The sequence below is a fragment of the Dermacentor silvarum genome, chromosome 6 (assembly GCF_013339745.2).
Source record: "Dermacentor silvarum isolate Dsil-2018 chromosome 6, BIME_Dsil_1.4, whole genome shotgun sequence".
Taxonomy (NCBI): domain Eukaryota; kingdom Metazoa; phylum Arthropoda; class Arachnida; order Ixodida; family Ixodidae; genus Dermacentor; species Dermacentor silvarum.
In genome coordinates, this window is record NC_051159.1 from 79,182,604 (window position 1) to 79,208,973 (window position 26,370).

At 48.0% G+C, this 26,370-nt stretch overlaps 2 protein-coding genes across 4 annotated transcripts in view; one reads left to right on the forward strand and one right to left on the reverse strand.

The window, feature by feature from the left end:
• LOC119455637 (protein doublesex) overlaps positions 1-26,001 on the forward strand; it is a 53,773-nt gene extending 27,772 nt beyond the window's left edge. For both annotated transcript variants that reach the window (XM_037717057.2, XM_037717056.2), the window contains 3 exons: positions 16,160-16,350; positions 17,878-18,299; positions 25,892-26,001. In XM_037717057.2, coding sequence (XP_037572985.1) covers positions 16,160-16,350; positions 17,878-18,264 — 578 coding nt within the window. In that variant the 3' untranslated portion in view covers positions 18,265-18,299; positions 25,892-26,001. The remainder of the gene's footprint in view (positions 1-16,159; positions 16,351-17,877; positions 18,300-25,891) is intronic.
• LOC119456744 (acetylcholinesterase) overlaps positions 1-26,370 on the reverse strand; it is a 266,636-nt gene that overhangs the window by 67,486 nt on the left and 172,780 nt on the right. The window lies entirely within an intron of this gene.

A 26,370-nucleotide genomic window follows, 5' to 3' on the forward strand; every position in this document is an offset into this window, starting at 1 on the left:
GCTAGAAGCATGTACTTCCTCCGATCTCATTTCACTTAACTATTATTATTATTATTGTTTTTTATCATTACTATTCACTCGAATACGCGTCCGTCATCTGGAATGGCATTTCTAGATCCAACAGTGACATTATACGTAGATAGGGTTCAGAAAACGTTTCTAAGCATATAACATCACCGCCTTGCTAACACGGACACTGGAATTTGTTCTATCACTGTTGGATTATTATCATTGACCTTACTTCACTGCCGACGTAATCGCAATGACCTCTTTCTTTTCAAACTCCTTTACGGTATCCTCACCTACCCCGAACTCCTCAGTTGTATCGTGTTTCGTATTCTTCGCAACCAGAGAACATAGACCTTTCCATGTTGCTGCCTGTCATCACCAACACTCAACCGTCCGCAGAATACTGAGCCTTTAAAACGCTTATTTTCATGAACTCGGTATTTTTCATAACTCGCTGTCATCTGTTATTTTCTGAGCTTTGCGTTGTTGTGTCATATTCTCACACATGGTTCAACTGCCCTTCTCCTCCTTCTTTTGTATTCAGCTTGCACCTTGTTTTATGTACACTCCTCATTTCAAAATAGCTTTTTTTTTTTTTTTTTTTTTTTTTTTTTTTTTTTTTTTTTTACAGCGAAGCTGTCGAAGGCTAGAGTTCTATGCATTTTTCGTGTCCGTCAACAGATCTGCGTGTGCAAAAACATAGCTCTCGAATTTGGTGCAAAATTGCTTCATTCTATGCAAAAGCTTATACGTCTCATCACTTGGATATGCATTTTCAGTAGAACAGTTATCAATAGGCACCATTTTCAAAATCAGTAAGCTCTCATGTAGATAAGGGCTTCTCAAACAATTGCCGCTGTGCGACCCGCGTCGGCCATGTGTACGCTCGCACCGCCCTATCCTTGTAGTTCCAAGCGCTTGCGTGTCTAGTTTCCTTCCGCTCTCCCGGCGTGGCGGTCCCGTCGCGCCTGTCTAGTTCCCTCCGGCTCCCCGAGATGGCGGTAGTTTTCCACGCGAATGTAGGCCGCCGATCAAGACAGCCGATGAAAATAAAAGTGTTCGTGCGTGTGTCTTTCTTCGGGATGACTGCCGTCGCCGCTCAAGAGAAATAAAGGTTGTTCATACCTTTTATCTAAATTCTGTGACAACTCTGTGTCGTGTTCTAAACTGGTAATCCACCTTCACAGCAGTGGAATGGCGCGTGATTGTATTTTATAGATTGTTTTTTTTAGGGGCGAAGCACCTTAGGGCCGAGCCTTGTCCCTCGTCGTCCGTTGTCCGTAGCTCTGGTTTGCATGGAGACCGCTAGGGGCGCTGCGGTGCACAAGGGCTATACAAGCGCTGTATATACTGTACACATGTACAGTATATATATGGAAGTACATATAAGTACATATACCGTAGCTCTGATTTGCATATGGAGACCACTAGGGGCGCTGCGGTGCACAAGGGCGTTCGTTCCCGACGCGCGCTCTCTTCTCTCTCGTCCGTAGCTCTGGTTTACCCGAATGATCCCCCGGCGCTTCGCCCACTCATCATCATTCACTTCGTGGATATGCGGCGATTTTTTTATTTGTACTTATATTCCATTGCAGTTTGTTTTTATTTTTTTCTTAAGTGTATGCGTGCGTCAGCACTCAGACTTTATGGCTGCGCCTGGCTACGGTAATTTATTTATTTATTTTTACCCGCCGTCGTCATGACTAAATGACATAGCGTTCTGCTATTGAACACAAGGTCGCAGGTTGGAATCTCGGTGGCAGTGGCGGCATTCCTACGGGGGCGGAAAGCAAGATCGCCCATGAGCTTTTTCGGTGCACGTTAAGTAGTCAGAATTAATTCGTAACCCTCAACTGAGGCGTCTATAAGAGCCCGTTAGTCCGACTGAGGGCGTTAACTATCAATCCAATCGTATTATGTATTTTGAAGAAGAGTTCTGAATTCAGTTGGTTGGGTGTGTAACTGAATCATGAACGAAGAACTCAAAAAGATGGGATGGAGGCCTATATAGACGTGTACAGCGCTGGCTAACACGCCTTCTTTATTGCCCGTCTACAGCCTAATGCTGTCGAACCTCGCTACAAAGAATGTCTCGTATAACGAAGCATTTTGTAGATCCGGAGCAATTCGTTATAAAGGCGGTTGACTGTACCTGCTCAGGAAACAAGCAAAAGAAGAAAAAGACATCAATGTTTTTTTGTCTGTCTTCATTGTTGTGCAGCGGAAGGGAAAACACACTTACAGTTTAGCCACTGTTTGGTAAACGTGGGTTCACGAGTACAAGTCCCACGATAACGGTTCAAAAGTGTGCATTTGCTGACCTTAGGTCTGCTGCCACGTACTTTTTCTTTCGTAGTGTACTTCCAAGTGGCTCACAACAAATTCGTTGTTTTTATTGCACTGTTCGTTCTTTATTCTGTGTAATAAGATATTTTTTTCGTGTACTTTTAATATAATGTGGTGGTGGTGGTGGTGGTGGTGGTGGTGGTGGTGAATTGTAGCAACAGGCGAGTTTAGCCTGGCGATCAAGGCCGGCAATTGCTCCGCCTGAGCGTCTCTTACAATATCGCTGAAGGGTTTCACCACATGTCCATCAAGCCAGTCTCTCTTAAGAATTCCATAAGGAGACGTGAAGTTTCTGTGCGGGCTATAACTGATCCCTCGGGAAATACAAGGTGTTGCAGGCACGCATGCGGAAGGTCCTTTTTTTTTTGTAGATTCTTCAGGAGAGCGTCCCTTTTAATATAATCTCAATCACCGCCATGTGAAGTAGCCGGCCTTGCACGTAGAAAAGGCGGATTTGTTAACTGCGACAGCAAGTTTGGCCTTCGTTTGGCTGCTCAAAAGCCGGCTATAACGAAGTCGTAACTAAAAACAATTATAAGAAACACTAGACAAGAGAGCAATACTGGCAAAACAAAAATCTGCCCCTTTCTCATTGAATTCCTATTTCATGGCATAGAAAGCGCGCACGCACGCACGCACGCGCGCGCGCGCGTGGCAGGATATAAACACACACACACACACACACACACACACACACACACACACGCAGAGAGAGAGAGAGAGAAGTCATAAGGGAAAGGCTGTTAACCAGGCTGTAAGAAAGTTAACCAGGCTGTGCCCGGTAGGCCACCCAACACTGGGGAAGAGGGGTTGAAAGAGGAGAAGGAAGAGAGAAAAGGTTCATACTGACACAAAATCGCAAATATATACAATGCACAGTCAGCGCATCACCTGTGACGATATAGGCTATTCGCGTTGAAACTTTGATTTAATAGCAAAAATCACCCTCATCGACGTTCGTTAAATGATCTCTGTCGCGAAAGACGCGGTCGCTCTTTCAGAGCCGACGCGCAGCGTCACCCAGGGGCGACAGCACGGAAAGGCAACAACCTGAGTTCGTGCCGTCCTTGAACTATACAGCAGGCCGCCTTTTGCCGCGCAGCTGGCCGCGGTGCGTGCTTCACAATCCCTTTACCCGCCGTGTAGGCAGGGCAGACACCCGCCGCTTCGCGGACGACGGAATTAGCATGGAGCCCGCGCTATTACGGCAACGGATGCACAGTGGGAGAGGAGGAGGTGTAGAAAGAAAGGGGAGGGGAGGGGGGGTTGCAACGCAGCGCTATACTCTGGAAATAGCTGGAAAGATGCACTCCCGCGTGGGCACCGCACCGATGACCGCTTATTTTGACGACGACGACGAGCGTTGTTGTCTTGTTGCTGCGCCAGCCACATTCGGTGTCTGACCGCGTGCGCTGCCTCTCCAACGATTTGGGCGCTTCGTGGCGTGAGAAATTTAGCGGTGTAACCTTGGTTGCGGAATAGAGCGGAGTTGTCGCCTAGCGATTGGGCTCTCTCTCTCTCTCGTTACTCGTTTTCTTCAGACAAGTACCAACCGGCCCAAGTTAGCACTTTACAACAAAAGGTCGTTTTTCCAGTGCTGCATTTGCAAAATTCACTACAGTCCTCTCTCGTACTATGTACAGCATCTGCGTAAATGAATGCTGAGTTAATTAAACTTACAGGGAGAACCGACCGCACCACATTTGGTGGTCTTCGTAACAGCATAAGGACGAGAGTTTTCGTTTTTCTTTTTGGAGACATGGACTTGTATATGGTTGGAACGGATTACACGCGCGCGCGTCTGTTTCTCTCTCTCTCTCTGCGTGCGTGCGTGTTTGTATGTGTCCAGTGACTATCCTGTCGCAGAGAGCGGTGGGTGCAGTGGCGCAACGACGGGGGGGTTCGGGGGTTGTAACCCCGCTCCTGAGGCCGAGTTAACCCCCCCCCCCCCCCCCCTTTTGTTTAACCGCTTTTCTTTCCTTGCGCCTTTGAGTACTGTATCTAAGATGTAAGACGCGCAATCGTCTGCACACTCGCAAAATTGCGCAAAAAGCGCATTTTGAAAGTGAAATTAGTGCTGTTTAGATGGTATTGGCAAACTAAGACGAAATGTCAAGCCCCCCCGGCAGTAATCCTGGGTGCGCTACTGGGTGGGTGACTATGTCGAGGACTGCACGAGAATAGTACAGATTACAAAATGGAGAGAATGCTGCATGCGTCCCGTGAGAAAGACCGACCGAGCATGTCCACGAATCCGTCGCCCAGCAAACCGCTGCTTAGACATGAAGTGTGCACGTCTCGTTTACATTTGCGCGCCACATGGCTACGACCGCCGAAGGCGCGCCCTACCCAGACGTCTCTTGGCCTTGAAAGCGAAGCAGGCGAACGTTCGAGCTGCGCACGCTGCGAACTGTTTCCCCCGCTGCGTGTGTTGGGAAATACCGGAGCGTACGCATCATCGCACCTCTTGGAATTGACCACCAGAACGATACAAAGAAACGAGTTCCCGTTAGCCTAACTTATTTCTCTCAGAGACACTTGTGCAGTGACGCTTGCAGTGGCGTACCGACGGGGGGAGGGGGGGGGGGGGGGTCGGGTGTTGTAACTTGTTGATTTGGAATCAGGTAGCGCAAGAGATGGGTATATGAGTTGATGTATAGGTGGCACCATATATCTGCAGCGACCATTCTAACTCGAGAAAACGAGCTTTTCTTTTCTTTTTTTGTGTTTTTGTCTTTTTTTTTTTTTTTTTTTGTCGCTGTGCACTCGCCGCAGTGACGTGCGTTTTCGTTCTAGTGAGTGAGACAACTTTAATAAATATCCTGCAAATTGATGGCCTGGGTCTAGGCCGCGCCGGGGGCAGCAGAGAGACCCTGTCTCTCGGCAGCTTCCCGGGCTTGCTGGATGGCCCAAAGTTGGTCCTGAAGATCAGAGCTAGTCAGTGCGGTTCTCCACCGCGCCCTTACTTCATCCGGGGATACAGCAATTCTCCTCTGAACTATTTCACAATCCCAGAGTATGTGCTGTATGGTGGCTCCTCTATCATTACATAACTTACATTTGGCCTCAGGGTATAAATCCGGAAACATGCGGTTAAGATGTACCGGGTTCGTGTAAGTTCTGGTTTGAAGTCGCCTCCAGTCAACCGCCTGAGACCTGTTTAATTTTGGATTAGGAGGTGGATATATTATACACCTCGACTTTCTGTAGAATTGGGTAATGTCACTGAATGAGAAAAGTCTAGCCCTATCCATCCGTTCCATCTCCTCCTCAGCCAGACCCCCCCCCCCCCCCCCCGGCCCCCCATAGTCGGGCGCGGTTAATGAGTCCTCGCGCAACACGATGGGCAGACTCGTTAAGGTTTGGGTTGGCGGTGGATTCGCAGTCTGTATGGGCTGGGAACCAGATGATTTCCTTGTCGTAACATTCCTCAGATGATATAAGTTTGGTCTCACTGTTTAGAATTTTTGCAGCTTCAACTGTTATCCGTCCTTTGGCATAATTTCCGTTGTAGTTTCGAAAACATATGTAGTCCCAAAGTCTTCCACGAATGCCAACAGGCTCGCAGGACTGCCATTTAAAACATCATTCTGCACGACCACGCATGCTCCGAAGGATCCTTCTCATAATGCTCCATTCGAGTTTCTTATAAATCGTCATTCAAAATGTGAAGTTTAATGACAGAAACTTGCCTAATGTAGCGAAATTATAACGTGGAAAAGATTGAGGAAGCAGTAAAATATGGACGCAGCATGAAATCGGTGAGAAGAAAACAGCATGGTAGCCGCGTAATTGACCTCAACAACCTATACTATCGCGCTTGTTGCTATCGGCAGCTGCCAATATGTATCTTGTTTTACATGGCACAAGTTCACTCAGCAAACTGCTTACAGTTTAGTTACAGTCTCTGCCTGTCAGCCGAAAAGTTAGTAGCTTAACTATAGTGTCTTCGCAAACAATTACTAAAAGCATGTTGTTTTCCCTTTTAGAGGTGTTATACTAAGCGAATATAGTGTGCGTTGTCCGGTGAGAACTCCATCTGTGCCAATATCAAGTTCGCTGATAATGGGGGAGGGGGGGGGGGGGGGGCACATTACGACTGATGTACGCGGAACGTTTCTAGTGCGCCCATGGCTTGATTACAACTTTGCGGCAAATTGCGATAGGAAACAGAAAACCATTTATAGATTTTCTTTTCTGTCTTTTGCCCGAGGTATTGCGGTTCTGCGGTTCTGCGCATGATGTATTGTGTGCAATAGGGTGTTTCTCTCTCTCTCTCTCTCTCTCTCTTTTTTTTTTTAGGCTGCACCAAATTAAAAAAAAATTACTTGTGGCAGATAGCATAATTCACAGCTCATATTGCAATTTACGAAATGCAGCTAGTGAGTTTGCAAGGCATATCGACTTGGAACGAATTTTGAGGATGGAACCAGTTTCGAGATATGCACCGTCAAATTTGCGGTAAAATATCGCTGTTGTGCCACTTACCTTTTAAAGAACGGTGTTTTCTGTACTGAAGCACTAAAGTAACTGGACCGCCGGTGACACATACTAAAAATGTGGTGGTGCTACTCTGAAGACGTAGCAGAATATATTCACATACAAACACGGGAAACACGCTGGAAATGTGCGTCCCGAGTGCGTATTTCGCGTTATGTTGCACCCTATAGATGATCACAGCAGAGGACAAACTAAATCTACTCAATAGCATGGAAGATGGTGATCTTTTACAGCAAAGCTATATATGACTATGATCCCGCGATTTCTTCGTCTCCGTCGACAGAAAACCCAACCAATCACAGCGGAAGGCACGCACCGCGTGCGCAGCTGGGTTCCTTGCGGCACCAGCAATTGGCGTTCGCCTCCGCGCAACCGCGGCAGCGGCGGCGCCGGCCGTGCGGTGGTAAGACTTAAAAAAACACCGCATATCCACGAAGTGAATGATGATGAGTGGGCGAAGCACCGGGGGATCATTCGGGCAAAACGCCGGAAGCGTTCTCCGGAAGCCGGAGCTTGGCGTACATATACTGTACAACACACACACACACACACACAGACACACGCACACACAGCACACACACACATATATATAATATATATCTTATATATATAATTAATCTATATATAGTTCAAAAAATGAAGCACGTAGGAAACATAAGACGTTACTGACTTCGGCCGGGGTCCGCCTCTGAGGAATAGCAATATATAATATATATATATATATTATTCCTTTTCGCTGCGGGCCCCGTGGGCGCTGCCATGTTTGATCACGTGGTGACGGATCCATTGCTTGCCTCAACTGCATCCGTGATTACAATGGATGTGTATGACGCCGGTGCGGCTTAGCAAACCTCTGTTTCAGGAGATATCGTAGACGGTGACTGGGTGAATGACACAAAGCTTTGGCCGCAGCATCACAGAACATGCAAACGCGCTTTCGGGGCTGATTAAGCTATGTTTAAACGGCGCGAGCAACGTATATGATGCTTGCTCTAAAAGCGGGGCTATACATATGTATTCGAAGCTATCGAAACTTTCCGCTCAATAATTAAAACAGGATTATGGTGTTTCGGTCTTCGTTATTTATTTAGCAAATATTTTGAAGCAGCGGCTTGTCATGTTTCTGACTCAGTAAAGTTCCTCGGTGCGGTCACTATCTGATCATTTTCTGCCTAATCGCTCGAGGGTGCGCTCCGTTCCGTTAGATTTGTTCTTGCTGCACACAAGGCTTGAAACGTAGCTGTTCTGCACATTGTAATACCTTGTATCAAATGCATATTATCGCTAGTAACTCGCTTACTCTTGTGGACCGTCACGAAACATTCAGCTTCGACCATTCGTTCGCTATCGGTGTAGTACCGTCACTTATTGTGCGTATACAGGGCGCATATATTCAAGTGTTCGCCCATTCACTTGACACGTTGGCGAAAGAGTGGGTGTAAGTTTCCGTGGTGGTTGAGGTAGATGAGTGTAGATACTGTGCGCGAAACCTACTATGACAGAAAGCGGTGCTACTCCCGTTATCATTGTTTAACGAGCGGTACTCAATCTTGCCGACGTACCGGGCTGAAGCCCTTTCTTTGAAGGTGAGCAATATAACGCTGGCGGATGAGCAAATTTGTGTATCCTCGAGGAAAGCCGTAGATCTGGAAGTACCGGAAACGTGTACGGGCAGTTGCAGCAGCGGTCCGCGAACTTGGCCCCACATATTCATTACATTCCTTAATATGCCAGTCACTATGCTTGCAGCCAACTACTGCACAAGTCTTCAATCCACATGATTCGAACCAGCATGAATGGAGCACAGTGCGTTAGCGAAAACTCAGTTGCATTTCCGACAGCTGATAGCACAGAACCAAGGTAGAAGCGGTAATGGTTTCGTATTTCGTGCGCGGTCGCTGAGGAGACGTATGGCGCGTAAAGCCCCTTGATGGCGCCGCCGTAAGCGCCATCTCGTTTCTCTAGAACAAACTGCTCTGCGGAAAGGGTCAATATATATATATATATATATATATATATATATATATATATATATATATATATATATATATAGTGCACACACACTGTACATGTGTGCGGTACAGATGTACATGCTCTGGTATACACAGTATACAAGCAAACCAGAGCTACGGACAACTACGAGAGACAAGGCTCGGCCCTAAGGTGCTTCGCCCCTAAAAGAAGAACCAGAAAGCTCGCCTACGCGTACAGCGTTTGCCGAGAGCATTTCCCTGTAAAGATTACGGTTGCATAAGTTGCAGTTGCCGGGAAGCGGCAACTGTAGCATACGAAGCGGGGAGCGACGTCTCTACACTTTCATATGTAAATAAAGAATCCGCCAACAACTGGTCTCATTTGCGTTGTGATAGCGCCATATGGAAAGGCCACACATAGTTAGGACTCCCGAAGAGCAGCGTGAGAACGATGAGCGCTGACGGGATCAGCAACGAACGTCATTATGCACAATGGCGTCGTGCTCAGGCTAAACAGGACCCACTTCAAGGCTACGTCAAATTGGTCTCTCGGATCAGGTGATACCATAGCTACGCTGGCCAAACACCTTCAAAGCGTGGATTGGAGCCCACTTTTTTTTTCTTTTTTTTTTTTCTTTTAGCTGGCTTTTACCGCTGGAACCCGGCCGAGAAGTGACGAGCGTGGCCGGTGACACCGGTGAGAGACCAAACCAAACCGGACTGGGCCGGCCCGACCCCGTTGGGTTCCCTCAGCGCTCGCCGACGAAGTTGTTCACGGCGGCGTCTCTCCGCTCCGCTGCCGGCGTAACCTGTTATAACGAAACGCCGAGCGGACGCCCACCTCCGTTTGTCGAGGGAGGAATGCGCGCCAAGGAATGCCATGCCTTTGCGCGGCTAGGCACATTCGTCGGCACACCCGCACGCGCAATGTCGCGCACTTGCTCTTATTCCTTATTCTTGAGTATTGGAAAGGAAAACGAGCCAAGAGCAAATATTTCACGGTGCCGCTGGCCTCCAGTTCGTGGTGTGTGCCGAAGGGGGAGGGGAGGGCAGGGAGCTGGAGCAGAAGTACAGCTGGCATATCAGCGAAGTAATGCGAAGAGCAGGCAGGGCTTTGAAGAAAACAGGAACGATATTTTTACATTATTAATGTTTCTTTTCGCATTCGCGGTAAAATGAGTAGCAGTCACCTTTCAGTCGCTGCCACTGTAAGGTTATTGACCGCCCTGCGCTTCCGCCGGCCCCCAGTATTCTTATCCTTCCATCCGCTAGAAATTGCACCTTGACATAGGAAAGTGGAAAAGCAATTGACGCCGCCTCCTCACTGGAGAGGCCGCTTCGTTTCAGTGACACTGCCTGCGAGATTCGTTTAACTACATTTCCGGAATTCTGTAGACAGAGAGAGAGAGAGAGAGAGAGAGAAAGAAGAAAGGGGGGAAAAAAAGCGCAGAGAGACTACCCAGATGAAAGTTTCCGGTTTGCTAGCCTGTGCTGGGATGGAGAAAAGGGGTATCAAATGTGGCAGAAAGAGAGACAGACTTCAAAAACAAGTAATAAAGAAGAGAAGGAAACTAGGAAAGGCGATTCGCATTTTATCGTCCACATAACGTTACACAATTGTCTAATTTCTCAGCGAACTCCTCATCGCAATAATCGCCAAGAAATATGACACACAGATGGCAAATCAATTCTGCGGCAGCCCTGAAGGTGGAGAAGTTTCATGAAAGGCTGGTATTGTCATCCATACAGGAACAACATGAAGCTACAAAGTTCCCTTTGTAGCTTCCTTTTAATAGATATACTTTCCGACGTTAACCAGAAGCTATAGATGATAGCAAGGCGGACGGCCTGGCACGCTACTGAAGCTACTGATTGAGAAAGGTGATATGCATACAGATTACACCAAACGGCACGTTTGTTCCCCGTATACCCAAGGGGTAGCACCTACACGTTCGCGTTTGTAGAGCGCCTCACGCGAGTGATGCTGCTCCATGGGCCGAGACTGTTGCACCTCCGGTCTCCATTTTAGTCTGTCCTACGGAGACTGACTGTCAGACTAGCAACAATTGCCGTCGCGTAAAACGCCTTGCAAGTCATCAGGAATGTTGCACACAAAAGTCATCGCCAGTCTGTTCACTGATTTCGCACTTAAGGTAGCTCTTGTAGGACGACAAGCGTCTGTGAACCTCAGTAGACATAGTACAGACGGATGGGTGACACTCTCATACAGAAGCAGAATTCGCGTAAAGACGCAGATCTGAAGCCCTTTCCTGCGGATACGGGAGTCAGGCTACTTGTTTACTTATTTTATTTTCATTTCAATTAATACAGATACAAGACCATCTGCGGTACTGTGTGTTTTTTATACTTGCGTGATAATATTCGAGACGCTTATGAGACAGCGTGTTCTGTGTTGAAACCTAGATATGATAGATATTTTTCACCCTCTTCCAACCTTTCTGACCTGAATCTAATGACACTCCAGAAACGTCGCCACTTTGATTGTTTAAAGTTTTTCCACAGTTATGTAAATTCACCACATTGTTCTTCTCAAGACTACATTTCATTTTCAGCCCCCTCGAATACTCGACAATATCATGTTCTAAATATTGTTCCGTACAGTTCTTGTTCAGACATGTTTTTGTACAGTTCTTTCGCTCACACGATTCAGTGCTGGAATGCTTTGCCTGGAAATGTACGTACGTGAATGCCCTTTAGATGAATTTCTCACTGCTATTTCACAGTTGTAATGTATATGTATAATTCATTGTTCTTTTCCTAGTCCTGCTACAGCCAAAGTTTGGCTGCAGTATGTATGTATAAATAAATAAATAAATAAATAAATAAATAAATAAATAAATAAATAAATAAATAAATAAATAAATCTTGCGTAAACAAAGCGGCATCTCATTATGTGCTTTGTTTAATGCCGCGTTTTTTTTTGCACGTGTAGTTATTTCAAATCTTTCTTGATTTTTCTGAAAATTAAAACACCTGTTCCGCACTAGTCGTGGCTAAACGTTAGGTTAAGGTTACCTTATGGCGTCTCATGTGCGAAATCAATGGACAAGAAAAACGTAAACACGTTCGCGCACGCATGTACACCTTATAAGTTCACGCGAGATGCGAAGCAGAAACGCATGCACGAAAGTTGTGGGAGGAACAGAGCAAGCTTTATATTAAGGATATAGGTGGCAATAGTTCAATTCTTGCAAGCACGGATTCTGGTAATAGCCCTTCTCGTACGAACAGACTTCTTTTGTGACCTCTGCTAGCACGCAGCGCAGGAACAAAAGAGCTTACAGCTGCCTCTTCGTGAGTGAAAGGGCTATGTATTTCGAGGAACTCGGTAAACAGTCAAAGAGCAATCAAAGAAGCGCGAGCAACTCGAGAAATCTGCGCTTCCGCCCCACTGCGTAACACCTCATAAATTCGCATCCACGACAGGCACGCAATAGCGCTGCACCAGCGGCATTGGTACGCTGTTTTCAAATCTCTTCTTGCGCGCGCTCAAAGCGGAAACTACACCCATAATGCTACACCTTTCACCGTTCAGTGGAACACGCCGTCAGAGGCACCACCGGCACTTCGCGCGCGCTACGCGCTCGTCCCAGAAAAACGCAGCCGAGCCCTCAAGAAAAAAACAAATGAAAAAAAGAAGGCATCGCGTCGTCCGGCCATTCCCCTCGTGACCGTATACTGCGGACGTCGCCGGTGCCTCCGCCAGGCGGTGTGTGTGTGTCTGTGATGTCTGCGCGATCGAAAACACCAGTCTTCTTTTGTACATTTTGTGCACCCGTCTGGCGCGCGGTCTAGTTCGGGGAAAGCCTGGGCCTCCCGCCCCGCAACAGACGGCTACTACCCTTTCTCTCGCTCGCGGCGCGTCTGTACGGCTACCCTCGCCGCGTCTGCGTCCTTGAGCGTACTGCGTTCATTTCCGCAAGGAGTCACGTGCCAAACCGCCCCCGGGGCGCATGCGCGCCAGCTCCTTTTCTCTCACTGAGCCGAGAGCGACGCTCACGCCGGCAAACCTGGGAAAAGTCTCACTCGGGGAGCCCCGGGCAAGTGGCACTCTCCTGCCTTCGTTTGCACGAAGCTCCGCCGCTGCTGCAATCTGACATCGCACAATTATAAGTACCTAGGTTCTGCGAACGCCGGTGAAGTAGGCACAATGCGGCTCTCATTTCACCGTAAGACGCGGAAACAAAGTAGGTAGGAGGGAGAAGGCAATTTGCAAACAGCCCCGGATTGAGTGAACAAAGGAATAAAGAGTATCGGCGAGGTTATGGACCTGGGGGCAAGCAGCCCTATCGCGGGTGAAAACATCTGCGCTTTCACGCGGCCGACGCCACCCCCTCTCGCTTTTGCCCTTTCGGCCCAGCGGCAAACTTTGCCAGACGTAACCGAAATGGCTGTCTGCCAACCGTACTTGACGTTTGGGCGAGAGGGCGCCCGCGGTGGTAATGACCGGCGGCCAAGGCCCAACACTTCGTTGCGTTGCTGCTCTGAACGGGGAGTGTGCGTGTGTATGTGTGTGCGTGGGTGGGTGGGTTGGTTAGTGCGTGCATGCGTGTCTGTGTGCTTGCTTGCGGAATTTCTTGTCTTTCGTTACTCGGAGGCCTTTACGTATACCGGCCTCCGAGTCGTTTCGCGCGCTGCTAGTTTTGCCGACTCATCATTCTTCGCAAAGCTGCAGCCACGGCGAAGCTCAGGGCATGCAAGATTGGTACGCGATGTTCGCCATGACCCATCGATTTACCGCCACAACGCGGCACGGTATTGCGCGGGAGAAAGACGGGGCTCTGCATATATAATTTCTTAGTTCAGACTGTAGGAATGTTGGCAGGCTTGGTTTACCATTATTTTTTCGTATCGAGCTTAAAAAAAGAAAAACCAAGAGATAAGTGATCGAAAGGAGTTACCGAGGGGCTCATGTTTCGACGTACCTGCGGAGTGCCCGAACAATGCCATTTTAGTCGTGTTTCTATCGTCTTGTATTTTGCTGTTGTAATTTTTGTGCGCTAGAACACGGTTCTTCTCGCATGGCCTATACCACTAGTGCTGTGAGCACTGATGGGTAATGAGCTTTTACTTTCGCATGATCAACAGTAGGCAGCCCTTTTGGCGTGCTTGTAACCGATATCGCTACGATCCTGAATTCGATACTTTTGTGTTCTGCTAATGTATTTTATATCAACAATGGAAAACATACGGCGGGGAGGGGGGGGGGGGGAGTAGCTTTGGGTTTTAGCGAGTGCCCATAGCTTTATTCTTGCCTAAGTTTCTCGTGTCAGCTTACCTGGGCAATCATTGTGCTTATTATAATTGTAAGTAACCGTCACAAGAAATGGTGTGAAGAATACTGCTGTACAAGTGTAGCAGTATTTGGACTAGGAAAAGTAGTTAATCTTGGTCAAATGATAAACTTAATCAACTTTTGCTTTAGCAAATATAGACGAAAGGGAAGATGGACTCCATTAGAACCGGCTATCGCAAGAAAAAGATTGGAATCAACACCGCATGTTCCCCTTTACTACACGTACGCACAAGCACAGAGACGCAAGCACAATAAACATACAGAAAAACGGGAACTCAAAAAGAAATTAAGGAAGAAAGGGGTAAAGTTAGCCACAAATATAGCGCATCGTTGATGTCTGCAATAATACACTAGTAGACACACACACACACACCATTACTATGTACAAGTAACGCTGAAACAAGCATTTAGTGTGGGCAGAGTTCACAACGAAAGCTACAGACACGAATAAAATCAAATGATTTAGGTTGCCACCCCCAAAAGAAAGTCCTACAGGGCAGCCAGAGCAAACCTGCCTTTAGCGCATCATGACCGCGGACCAATTACTTTGGTTACAGAAAAGCACCTCTACCAAATGAGTTTAACACTTCGCAACAAAAGTACTCGCTGTTAATCACTTTGCGGACAGTCAGTAATGTAGTGCACTACAAAAGCGTCGGGGGTGTGACAGCATCGGCACTTGCAGGTTGTCCTCTTTCTCTCGCGGTTCAATGAGCGATGTGTACAGGCCACATCCAGTTGTAAACGGTGCAAAAGGGTCATGTTTACGCGAAAACTGCAGATTGAGGTTCACTCGATACAGCACTGAGCTAAAGGTCTGGTGTTCCTGAAACTATCGTCTGCAGCTTCTATGAGTCCTTCAGAAATCCACACTGTTAAATAATTCACACTGTTAAAATTGAAGAAATGTGTAAATCGATCCATAACTTACACCCCTTTTAGGTGTAAGGGTTTGAGTTATAGGTGTACTTGCACCCTTGTTCGCTTTTAACGGTGTAAATTATTTTACAGTGCAGAAGCGTCCGTTGTAACCTCTCTGACAAGTGCGACGGAACCGCCCCGTCTGTTGAAAGAGCGAGTGAGAGAGCGACGTGTGGTCAAGCCTGCTGTTTGACCTTGAGATGATGACATACCACATACAGTGGCATTCACAAGAACTGGTTTTTGTGACACCGCGTTATCCACTATTATCGAGAGCTAATAGGAAACAAGAAACACTGGTTTTTGGCTGACCAGCGCTGACGGCTTTCAAACGCACCTCACATTAGCACCATTCTTTTGTGACACGCAGAACCACTTTTCTCATTGATCTTATGGAGAGTGCCACTGAAGTCTAAACCACATCAAACGAAATCGTGAAAGGTATAGCGCGGTGCGAGTTGTCGTGGGCCTAGATTGGCAACTCTGCTGCTCGATGTTTCAGGCAAACTACACAATGTGATTTGATGAATGGAGTGCCTGGATGACGAGTGAGCGGGTTGAAGCGGTCAGTGGAGATCAAAAATTTTAAGAAATCACCGACCCAAACTAGTTATGGCGGCTCATATTTGGACCCACCTGGCTTAGACTACGCCAGCCAAATTGTGATCCTGCTAGTAGCGAAAAAATCACACACGCTGTGCCTTCCCGAGTCAGTGGCTGCGATAACCAGATACAAAGCCATGTGCCCCTTCCTAGCAACCCCAGTTATACGATGACCAAATGTTTCCAGAATCTGTGCTCAGGATTGGCATTCGCTTGAACGCCACAGCGCGTTATACAGAGTAACTGTTGTCACCTTGTGTCTCTACAAGCGAGTAAATTCATTCACCAAGTGGCAATTCGGATTACGAGTGGCATGGTGAAACTTGAAATGCTCCAGGCGCGCCAGATGTCCCGGCAACGCAGCGCAGCAGTGGTTGCGACGACCACGGTTCCTCGACCAAGGACTTCGGATTGAACGGAGGCATATACATTGAGTGCACGCTTTTGGACAGACTATGCATTTCTACGACTGCTGTTTGTGTGTGCGCAGTGACCTGCCTACCGGGGGAATCATTCTGGAACACGACGCTGCCGCGGCTGCACGCCAGCAACCTGCGGTTGATGCCACCGCTGGCATCGGCGCACCACCCGGCTGGCCCTCCGCCGACGGTGTTCCCGTCCTTCCCGTTGCCATACACACCGGCACCCTACGCGGACCCGCACAGGCAACCGACGGCTCATGTAAGTCTCCGCTTGTGCTAGTGTCAAATAGTAAGTACGGCCACTCGAGTAGCGCATACTAGGGACCCTACATGCAAGTGCCGTTTAAAAACGGCGCTTGCATGTAGGCTCCCTAGCGCATACGCTTGACCATCTGCTGCGTACTTTTTTTTTATTTTTGCTTGAAACAAACAGACCAGAAACAACATTAAAAAAAAAGGAACAGCGCCAGCTCTTGTAGTTTCTGTGCTTTCCTCTCTGTTTGATTACATCACCAACAGCTAGCTGAAAAGTGGCAGCTTTGTTATATCCATTTGGCCTGCTCTCTACCAAACATGACCAGCGATTAGCGTGAAGCTACATTCGTTTCAATTACGTCAATGGGCGATATGAGGTAAAGTGGGAAAGGAAAAGGAGAGACATACGCTGAAAAGAAAGAAGTCGCAGCTGTGTCAGCACGGCAGTGGCGAGTTGAAGAGGAAATTTCACCTAGACACTCAGCCCATCATGCTTAACACCTGCTTTGCTTCCTTTTCTAAGTAAGTCCAGTTGACGATCACCACTGTCTTAAAAGTTACGCGAAGCAACAATTTCATCAACGTAAACTCGTCGTTCTGTAATCTGTGGCACTATGCTTGGCAACGCAGTACTCACGTTGTTGTTCTTTGCCTTCCATTCCTAAGTTATATGCGGCTCTCCTGTGCCCGAGCAGGATATCGCAAGGACGGTCGGGGTCACTCGGTCACTTTGAGCCCGCCGGGTATATGAGCGACGAAGGGGAAGCAACGTTCGTGATCGACCACTGTCACCATTACATTCGTCGCCACTGGTAGCACCAGGCAAGTTGCGGCCTTGAGCGGTGCTTTAGAAAGCGTATGAAGTGAAATCCCCGTGGAAACATTTAGAGGAGTCTGTCCTCATAGCATCGAGTGCAATGCAAATAGGTGCCAAGAGAAATCGACATTTTTGGGCTTGCTCTTATAGATAAGGCGATCACCTCAACCGAGACGCGATCAGTGTGCTTGGTGACGAGCCTTGATTCAGCATTTGTGAGAAGCACATGAATGAGTGAGCCTTGACTTGTCTCCTACTGGCTAAGTCCATAAACCTTCCTTGTTAGTTTTGCCAGTATAGTACCGTTTCGGTCACATGGAGAGAGGAAGCGCTCACTTGCGCTGCAGTTTTCTTTCTTTCTTGTAATTGCGGGATAGGCAATGACTGACATTCGAAAGAGAATGATAATTACTTCCTGCGCCTCCGCACACGTACCTGGTCATTACCATGTATGTGTTACATATTACAGGCGAATGACAAAAAGCATTCAGAACCGAGGACTAGCACTGACCTGCAACTGCCCTGTACTTTATTTCGTCCTACGTCTGTCCGCGCAGTTTGAACGAAATGAACAGCATCGTTTTCCATTCTTCCTTGCAGTCCTTGTCACGTTCTTCCCAACAGCTAAACTTCCAAATCTCTTGAGCACCTTGTTTCGGCAGAATTATTTCGAGCGGACGCTTGCTCACACACATTGTCCTGTGCCCGGCGCAGCCGTCGTTCGCACTGCCCCCGGCTCCTCCAGCGCCGTACGTGCTGCCGGCAGCCGCAGCACCACCGCACGCCACCCTGGGCCTGGCGACGCACCTGTACGAGCCACCCACCGTGGTGGCCAAGCCGCCGCCGCCACCTCCACTGGCAAGTTTGGTGTCCTCGGCGCCCCTGTACGACGCCGTGGTCGCGGCCAGCACGAGCAGCGGCGTCGGTCTCGCCGTCGTGGGTGGCGCGACCAGCGGAAGCAGCAGCGGCGGCGCCAGCCGGCTCACGCCCGAGCTGCAGGCGGTTGCGGGCAGTCCAGTGCCGCTGGACTACTCGTCCCAGGCGGCCCTCGGCGAGGAGTACATCGACGTTCAGGGAACCGCCACCGCTGGACACTCCTGAAGGTTGCTGCAGCCGCCGGTGCCGCATTTCGACGGGTGCGCCGTCTCACTACAGTGATTCTCAAGTTCTGGGTCGCGAACGAGGTGGGGAAGGGCTAGTAAGGCTTCTGGCAGGTCCAGCGTGGATCGCGAAGGGGCTCGGCAGCTTCGTTTAAAGAGTCAGGAAAGGACTTGAGGTTGCAGTTTGGACAAATTCGGCGAGGGAGCACTGTTCTTTTCTAGCATACACAGGAACGTCCGTCGCAAGGCAGCTGGCTTCGACAGGCGTCTACGCACACAACAGGATTTAACTTTTTAACCGTCACTGACGTGCCGGAAAGTTCTCGCGTTTCTGTTCCGGCATGTCACTGACGTACCCTTACGTTCTCCACTTCTGTCGGATGTGCGCAGTAACACGAAGTTGGCGCGCTCCGAAGTATTTCCTCTATCTCTCTCTTTTATATTTATAGAAGCATATTTTCTGGTCTCTCTGTGTTTTCTCAGTCTGGGGTTTTGTTAGTGCGCTGCGAAACGCGCTCCTTCGTGGGCGTGGATCCGGTGCGCGCGGAGCTGTAGCCGCGAATGGGAGAGGTGGTTCCCAGACTGCGCGCACCGCTACCGCGGCGATTCTCCGTTCAAATATTCGCGCCCTAGCGCTAGGCAACCGATGATGGGGATGATTTATTGGCCTTCCCTTTGAAACGGGGCGGTGACAAATAGTCAATTAGCCTGCTTGTGGTACTCAATTATGCTATGCATGCTTTTCATTCTAGCATTTTTGTATACATCTCTTCATTATTTTTTTCTCTTCCTGATACCTACCTTGTACCGCTACCTATATGCCTGTAACGGATCCGGTCGTATCACTCTCTTCCCTGCTTTTTTGCCACCACTCTTTGACGCCACTCTTCGACACCATTTGACACTTGCACGTTTCTGCCATCTGTCGTGCGTCTACAGCATATTTCCTTTATTTTTTTTTTATTTACCCTGGCACGGCGACGCTATCGCGGAAGCGTGCGCGTCAGAGCAAAACTGGGTAGGAGGTAGAAAACGAACATGCGAATGTGAGGACCATACTAAAAATGCGTTTGACATTATCCGTGCTATTTCCCCCTTCTCCATAGCCTAAAATAAACCAATGTGTTCGTTTTAGAATATCCGAGAAAAACACCGGACACTGCGGGAGCGTCACCTTCTAAAGATCCCGACACTAAAAGGGTTAAAAGAATTTCTCGGTTTCTTTAAGATGGTAGGCTTAGGTAAAAGACTGACCGCGTGCTCGCGTGACTCCCCTGCATTCATTTATATTATCACCTCTATGTTCCAATTCCACCGCGTCGGGTAGAAAAACAGATTACGTCTCGGTTTAACCTCCATACTTGATGGTGCACACAGGACGTCCTGCCCCACACGCTTGAGTTTGCGCTGGCCCTTTGCTGATGCGATAAAGTAGTGCGCCTTCGGGTCTGTGGAGCTCCTTAGTTAGGCAAGTTTGTTGCGGCGGAGACCACAACCACATGCGACGCAATACAGTTGTCTCGCGGAGCTAGAGTCCAGGTGGCAGGCGTAGTCGCAAGTAAGGGTCGAGTGAATACAAACGGGAGTGTGTGAAACCGGGTGAATTGTGTTGTAGAAGTATGATGTGGCGAGAAAGTGATTGAAATTGTCACGCTGCATCTGTTCTCTAGAGCGGTATAGGCACCAGCAGATCTTGTTGATGAACAGAGCCCCTAGCGTCATCTGCGCTATCGTTTCCGACAAATCCGCAGTAGCTCGGCAGCCACTGAAATAGAGTGTCGTGTCCTTTCGCGAGCGCTTGGTGGTGAGCATGCCTTATTTCACATAAGCTGTTCGTGTGAACCATGACCTAAGGCAAACTACAGAGCTTATAGGGCTGCCTATCGTAGGAAATTGCCCAGCGATTAGATGGCTGCTGGGTCACGTAATTAACGAGGCACCTTGATGAGCCGCAAGTTCTGCTGCTGTCGACGCTGTAATGTGAGAGAGCTTAAACATGAAACAGATGGCGTCGGATGGAACTACTGCTCCGGTCAAGCTGCTGCAACTGGCAGAACCCTCGGTGTAAATGTGTACGCGGTCAAAATAGAACTTATTTAGGAGAAGCAGAAATAACTGCTTTAGGGCTAGCGGTGACAGGTTAGCCTTCTCAAAAATCCCAGGAACTGAGAGGCACACTTGAGGTTGTCGGAGACAACAAAATACAGATGTTGGGTGCTTTGCAGGTTTGAAGACAGATGGTAATGAGTGATGCTGACTAGTCACAATACCACATAATAAAGCACATGAAGCCAGGAAGACTGTATCGCAAAAATCCGAGAAAGCGTGCTGTGTATAGCGGCAACATGGAGCGCACGGATGAACCATACGACCTTATAGCGCCAAATTGAAACATATTCTCGATGCAAATTAGCTTTTTCTTCAACTGAGAGACATGGGGACTCCACTTATGGTCCTGAGTAACAATTACGCCTAGGAACCGGTGAGTCCTATACGCAACTGACTGGCCCTCGGTGCACAATGGGTAGAAAGACATCGGTTTGCGTGTAAACGTCACTAATGCATATTTTTCTGTACACATTGTCAAACCTTGTCGGCGAAGGTATGCAGATGTCATGATTGCCGCTTTCTAGATTCTTGCGCCCACTCGAGGCCGTCTCACGCCAGAAACCCATATGCAGATATCATCGGCGTAGAGCGCGACATTAGCCGTCTGTGGTAGCGTTTCGGCGAGCCTGACCAGAGCCAGATTGAATTGACGAGAGTAGGGCTCAACACTCCACTTTGTGGGACCACACGACTGGAGAAATGTATATTTGTCCGGCCATCTCCGGTAACAAAGAACATAGACCTTATTGACAGATATTTCTTAACTCATGGAAAGACGTGGCGTCCAAGTTCTGCAGCCTCAAGGGCTTCGAGAATGGCTTTGTGGGTTACGTTGCCGTAGGCATCTTTTAGGTCTAAGAACATTACCACCGAAAGGCGCTTCACATTTTTTTTCTGCCGTACGGAGGTCCCAAGATCAATGACGCTGCCAATAGAAGACCGTCCACGTCGAAACCCGGTCATGGATTCTGGGTAAGTGTTAATATATTCCAGGTAATATTCATACGTGTCAGAAATATCCCATGACCTTGCCGACGCAACTGGCAAGTGCGATCAGCCGGTAAGATGTAAGGCCCAGCAGAGACTTTCCAGATTTCATTAGAGGCACCAGTTGGCTGCACTTGCATTCGTCGGGGACTATGTCGTCATGCCAACATTGATTGAAGGGATCAGAAGACGGCTATGCGCTCTCGGATCTAGGTGACGTAAGTCAGCATAGGTTACCCCGTAGGTACATGGTGACGATGAGAGCCTGAATTTAGCCAAAACCGATTTAAGTTCATTCCTAGAGAAAGGCACTTTCATACTCTAGTCTCATGCGACAGGAACATCATGTCGGCCATTAGAAATACGCAGCCAGCAACCTTCACACAATATTCACCAGCGACCTCAAGGTCTGGAAGACATTGATGTGGAGCCAGTTCAGTGAAGAAACGACGTTGTTGTGGAAGCGACCGAAGACCTTGAAGAGTTCTCGACATGAGGGATAACGGATTGCGAGGGTTCAGCGATTCACAGAAGCTCTTCCATCGTTGGTTTTAAAGTTTGATCATCTGACGGTGAGCTTTCTTCTGAATGTGTTGGGTTAAAGTGAGCTCATAAATGTACTTCTTGTGCCTATACGGTCTCTCGATCCTCCGCTGAATCGCCCGAAGCCTCTCCAATTCTTGGTCAAAATCCATACATCTTGCAGATCTTCTAAACGTCCATGTAATAGCCTACACCGCTTGCATAATCATGTCTTCAAAAGAAACGTTTTGTTATCTCTTCCCATGTCCTATACCGTCATTGGATATGCTTTCCATCTGTCTCGACAGCACAAGGGAGAGAGAACCATCGAGGCCTCTGATAGTCAAGTGCGTAGGAATATTGTATAGCTGCCGTAAGTTTCAATACCTGATAACTATTGAACTTTGGAACTTTGAATCTGCGAGACATATGTCAAGACCAAGCAGCCGTTGTTAGTAAATCCTCTGAGACAAATCGGGCTGCCATCTTTCAAAAAGTCTCACTCCAACATCGTAAGCAAGACAAACTAGACACAGTCTAATTTATGTGCACCCGTGCCTCTGTGATTTATTCTGAACCTCCCCGAAAGCGGATGACGGGCGTTAAAATCGCCCATAATTATCCAAGCACCTGGAACTGCTGTGAGTATATAATTTAGTCTCTGTCGATCAAGTCGACGTGATGGGGATATGCAGGCGTCTATCAGTGTGAATGACACCTTCCTTTTTTTAACAGGGAGACACATTTATTGATAGTCGTCCTGAGGCTGCACTATTCGGTGAACATATGTGAGCTCCTTGACGATATAAACAACTTGACTACGTTCAGTGCATGATGAAGAAAAAATAATTAGTAACCCGACAGTTGGATTGTCTTTGAAAAATAAGGTTCACAAATGATGATGATGGGGAACTTGTTCTCAGAAACACAGTGCCGAAAATTTGACATCCGTGACTGCAGAGCTCTGGCGTTCTATTGAAGCACATTTGACTTGCTCCCGGAAGGGCAGCAGTGGTTGTGGATGGCAAGCCACCACATTACTCATTACTACAGGCCCCAAATACTGGTTCAAGGGAGTACAGAACTTGCAGTGCACATTTAGCGGGCGGTGTTTGCATATTAGTCAGGATTGTGCCAATAGCACTCACCAGCTGCATCAGCGCAGCGAGAACCTGAATATCTTGGGCAGATTAATTACCGGTTGCAGAAGTAGCGCTTGGCGGTGAGCGATGCTGCGGCTCCGTGAGCCTGTGGTATTGCAGGCCGAGTAACATCACAACTTATCAGCGCCACCGTTCTTCTGGTCATCGAAATGGACCCTACTTGTTGGTGGCGGTGGAGCAGGTGTTGGTGGTGGTGGTTGTGGTGGGGGCGTAAAGGAACGCATTGGAGGCAAAACAACACTTTGTTCTTTCTTGAACGCGCGCCACTGGCGGGAACGTGGTCATTTAAGTCACAACCGCTGTCTTCCGTTATGATCCGTCCTTCACCCTTAGCCTTAAAATACTCCACGCCTTCTTTATTAGTGAACAGTTTTTTTGGTGAAGCATCATGATTTCCATTGCAGTTTCTACAATTCAAGGTATTCGCTTGGCAAGACTCTGCGGGGTGGGTTTCGGCGCAACGAAGGCAAGCTGGGATGTTACAAACGCCACTCACGTGGCCTAGTCTCAGGCACTTGTAGCATTGCAAAGACCTCGCAATGTAGGGTCGAACTGACGAAAATGACCAACCTTCACATGCGAAGGAATACAGTCATCCTTGAAGATCACCTTGACGCAACGGGAGTTGCCAAGTCGGTATATCTGCATTAGGTCCGTAGTATCAGTAGCTGACTCGAACAGGAAAGTTTAGCATTCAGAATCGAAACGTCGACATCATATACGATGCCCGCTGTCGTGCCTCTTCTGCGGGATGGCTCCAGACGTTCTAGTTTTCTAGAAGATTGCAGGCCAAGCAAGCGGAGCAATTGCCAGCCGCTTTTGCAGTCCGCCTGCAGCTAGCAACACTCCTGGTTCCTCCTCCTTCTCCATGCTCTTCCTATTTCTATTTCTAGATCTTTCCTTTTCTGCGCTGTCGTCAATGTCCAGTATGCTATACTGTGTGATCGCTGCGTCGTATTTGTGAAGTAGCACAGGCGACTGCTCGAGACGGCTGGTTAGCTGGTTTAACTTTTCATGACAATTTCCTTGTCTCCCAAATATATTTCGGTTTTCCAGGCCAGTGCGACTTCGTAGCGGCCGTCAGCCCTCGTAATACTGATTTTAAACAATTCCAGCGTTGGACACGTTCTTGCGGGTTCGCTCAATTCGTTCACCCCGATCAACTCCAAAGTCCAGAACTTTGTAAGAATGTCACTTATCCTCTCTATGACCGAGGTCCGCAGAACCACAGTCTGAGTGCACTGACCCTCGGGGCTACTTAATTCCCTCGCTAGGACTTTGCACGGTCTATCCTACAGCAGTTTCCACGGCTCTAAGTCGATTTCTTTTTTTCAGTTTAATGGCTCGGCCAGAGGTGAGATCCTATAGGTTGTCATATCCAATGAGCAGGCTAATGTCTTTCGGACTGCCACCATTGGGGAAATCGGTGCAATTGATGAAAACACAAAGACCATTTTCTACATTCCTGCTAATCGCTTTGGTGGTATGGTAATCGGTTGGTCGCATATTAAGTTACTCCCGAGCCCTTTAAGTTCTCACTTGGCTTCCCTTTTTGTTTGCAGTACCATCTTTACCATCCGGAATTACCGTTCTTCCTGGTGGTTTCCAAAGAAACCAACGGCCAGCCTTTCTAGTCCCGCGAGCTTACATCCTAGCTTTTGCACGGTTACCGCCGTTAACATAACTCGCACGTGAGCGTTGGGTGACTCTCCGCCACATGTAACTGTCGCAGTTTTAACAAAACGGTTCTTGTAAGATCAGTGCCGTTTTCGGTGGTGATAGCTTCGACGCTGATTTTCGTATTAGTGACCGCATGCAGTGCTGCCATTGGTTGATTACTTTCCACCAAACTGGCTACTTCTTGGAAGCGTATAGGACGCATAAAATTTGAGACTGGCTTCCTGGCTACCTTTTATTTGATTAGGCCACCAGATGAGAGTCATGCGGTCCTCGCGGCTGGCGTCTGGTGACCTAGTTAAATACGATGGGTCGCACACTGGTCCCTGCTTCCTCTGGCATTTCGTGTATCGCACATGGTTGGTAAGCACCGCATGAGTTAGGTAATTGCCACTGTGCCGTTACACTTCACTACAGGGGTAGAAGCAAAGGACGTGGTGAGTGACTATAGCTCACTGCAGCGTCGCTTGCTTACAGTGAGTAGAAATGCTACGCGGTTTTCCGCAATGGATGGCGCGAACGAAGAAATGTCGCATCAGCGAAGGTGTAAACGCACAGTGACGGCAACTTGGCAACCCTTGAGAGATATCTGATAACAAACATTTCTCAATGAGAGAACATCAAACCTATCATATGCATCACGTACGTAGCCGAAGTCGTTAGACAAAACAAAAATAAAAGAGGAGCGTGAAAATTTCGTATTACCTACTAAAAGCGTTTGTGTTACTCTCCTTCTGCTAATAAGTTTCGTGCCTGCTTCTCGTCCTCGCATGTAATTGTCATTACAAGTGTGATCACGTATTGCATACGCTTCTTTGATTTTGCTCATCTTGTATAGTAGAGCACAGAAGTAGCAAGAATAACTGCGCATGTTGTGTGAGGGGAGGTACTATGGAGGTTACGTAAGGAAGGTTTAGTCTTCTCACATTAAGTCGACAGCGCCGTCAAGGTGAGAAGTACGATTAACTGGATTATGCCAGTGAAATAGTATGTCTAAGCACCGCGTACTCCTAGGTATTTGGCAAAAAGGATCACCGCCCGCGAAACAAAAAAGCATGTGCATGCCATATGTTCAGGGTTTTTCCCCTCAAATGAGCATGTGCACATCGTATGTCCACGCTGTTTCTGAGCTGATACTTCATATGCCGCACTTTTTTTTTTTTTTTGCAGATGACGCGCCAGAACGTGCCAGAAGAGAGACGCATCTCACGTGACTGGTCCCAGGGCTTCTACATTGCGTCACCATTGATCCCTACGTCGTTTCGTTGGCTGTGATAAGGTGCGGGTAACGAGCAACGTGAGGAGACGGTTGCCCCCGTTTTGCGGTACTCGGCACACGCGGATCAGTTCTCTTTCCTGTTTTGCTACTCTCTTTATTACTTTTAAAACCTCTTCATTTCAGTCATTCTGTGAAACAGAAATGTGTTTGTAGAGATCACCGGCGCCTAGTTGTGTTGACACATCTGTTATCTTGTTTAACTTCGCCGTTGTCTTGTTATCGGAAGAATAAGCAGATCATGAAGAGTAACGCACAAGGAATGTCACTTTTCCCTTTCAGTGAACATATACCCATGATGAGTGGTCTACGCGTCTTAAGCGAGTCATGTCCTAGCCTCCTTTGAGCTACTGGTGATAGGTGGTGATTGCAT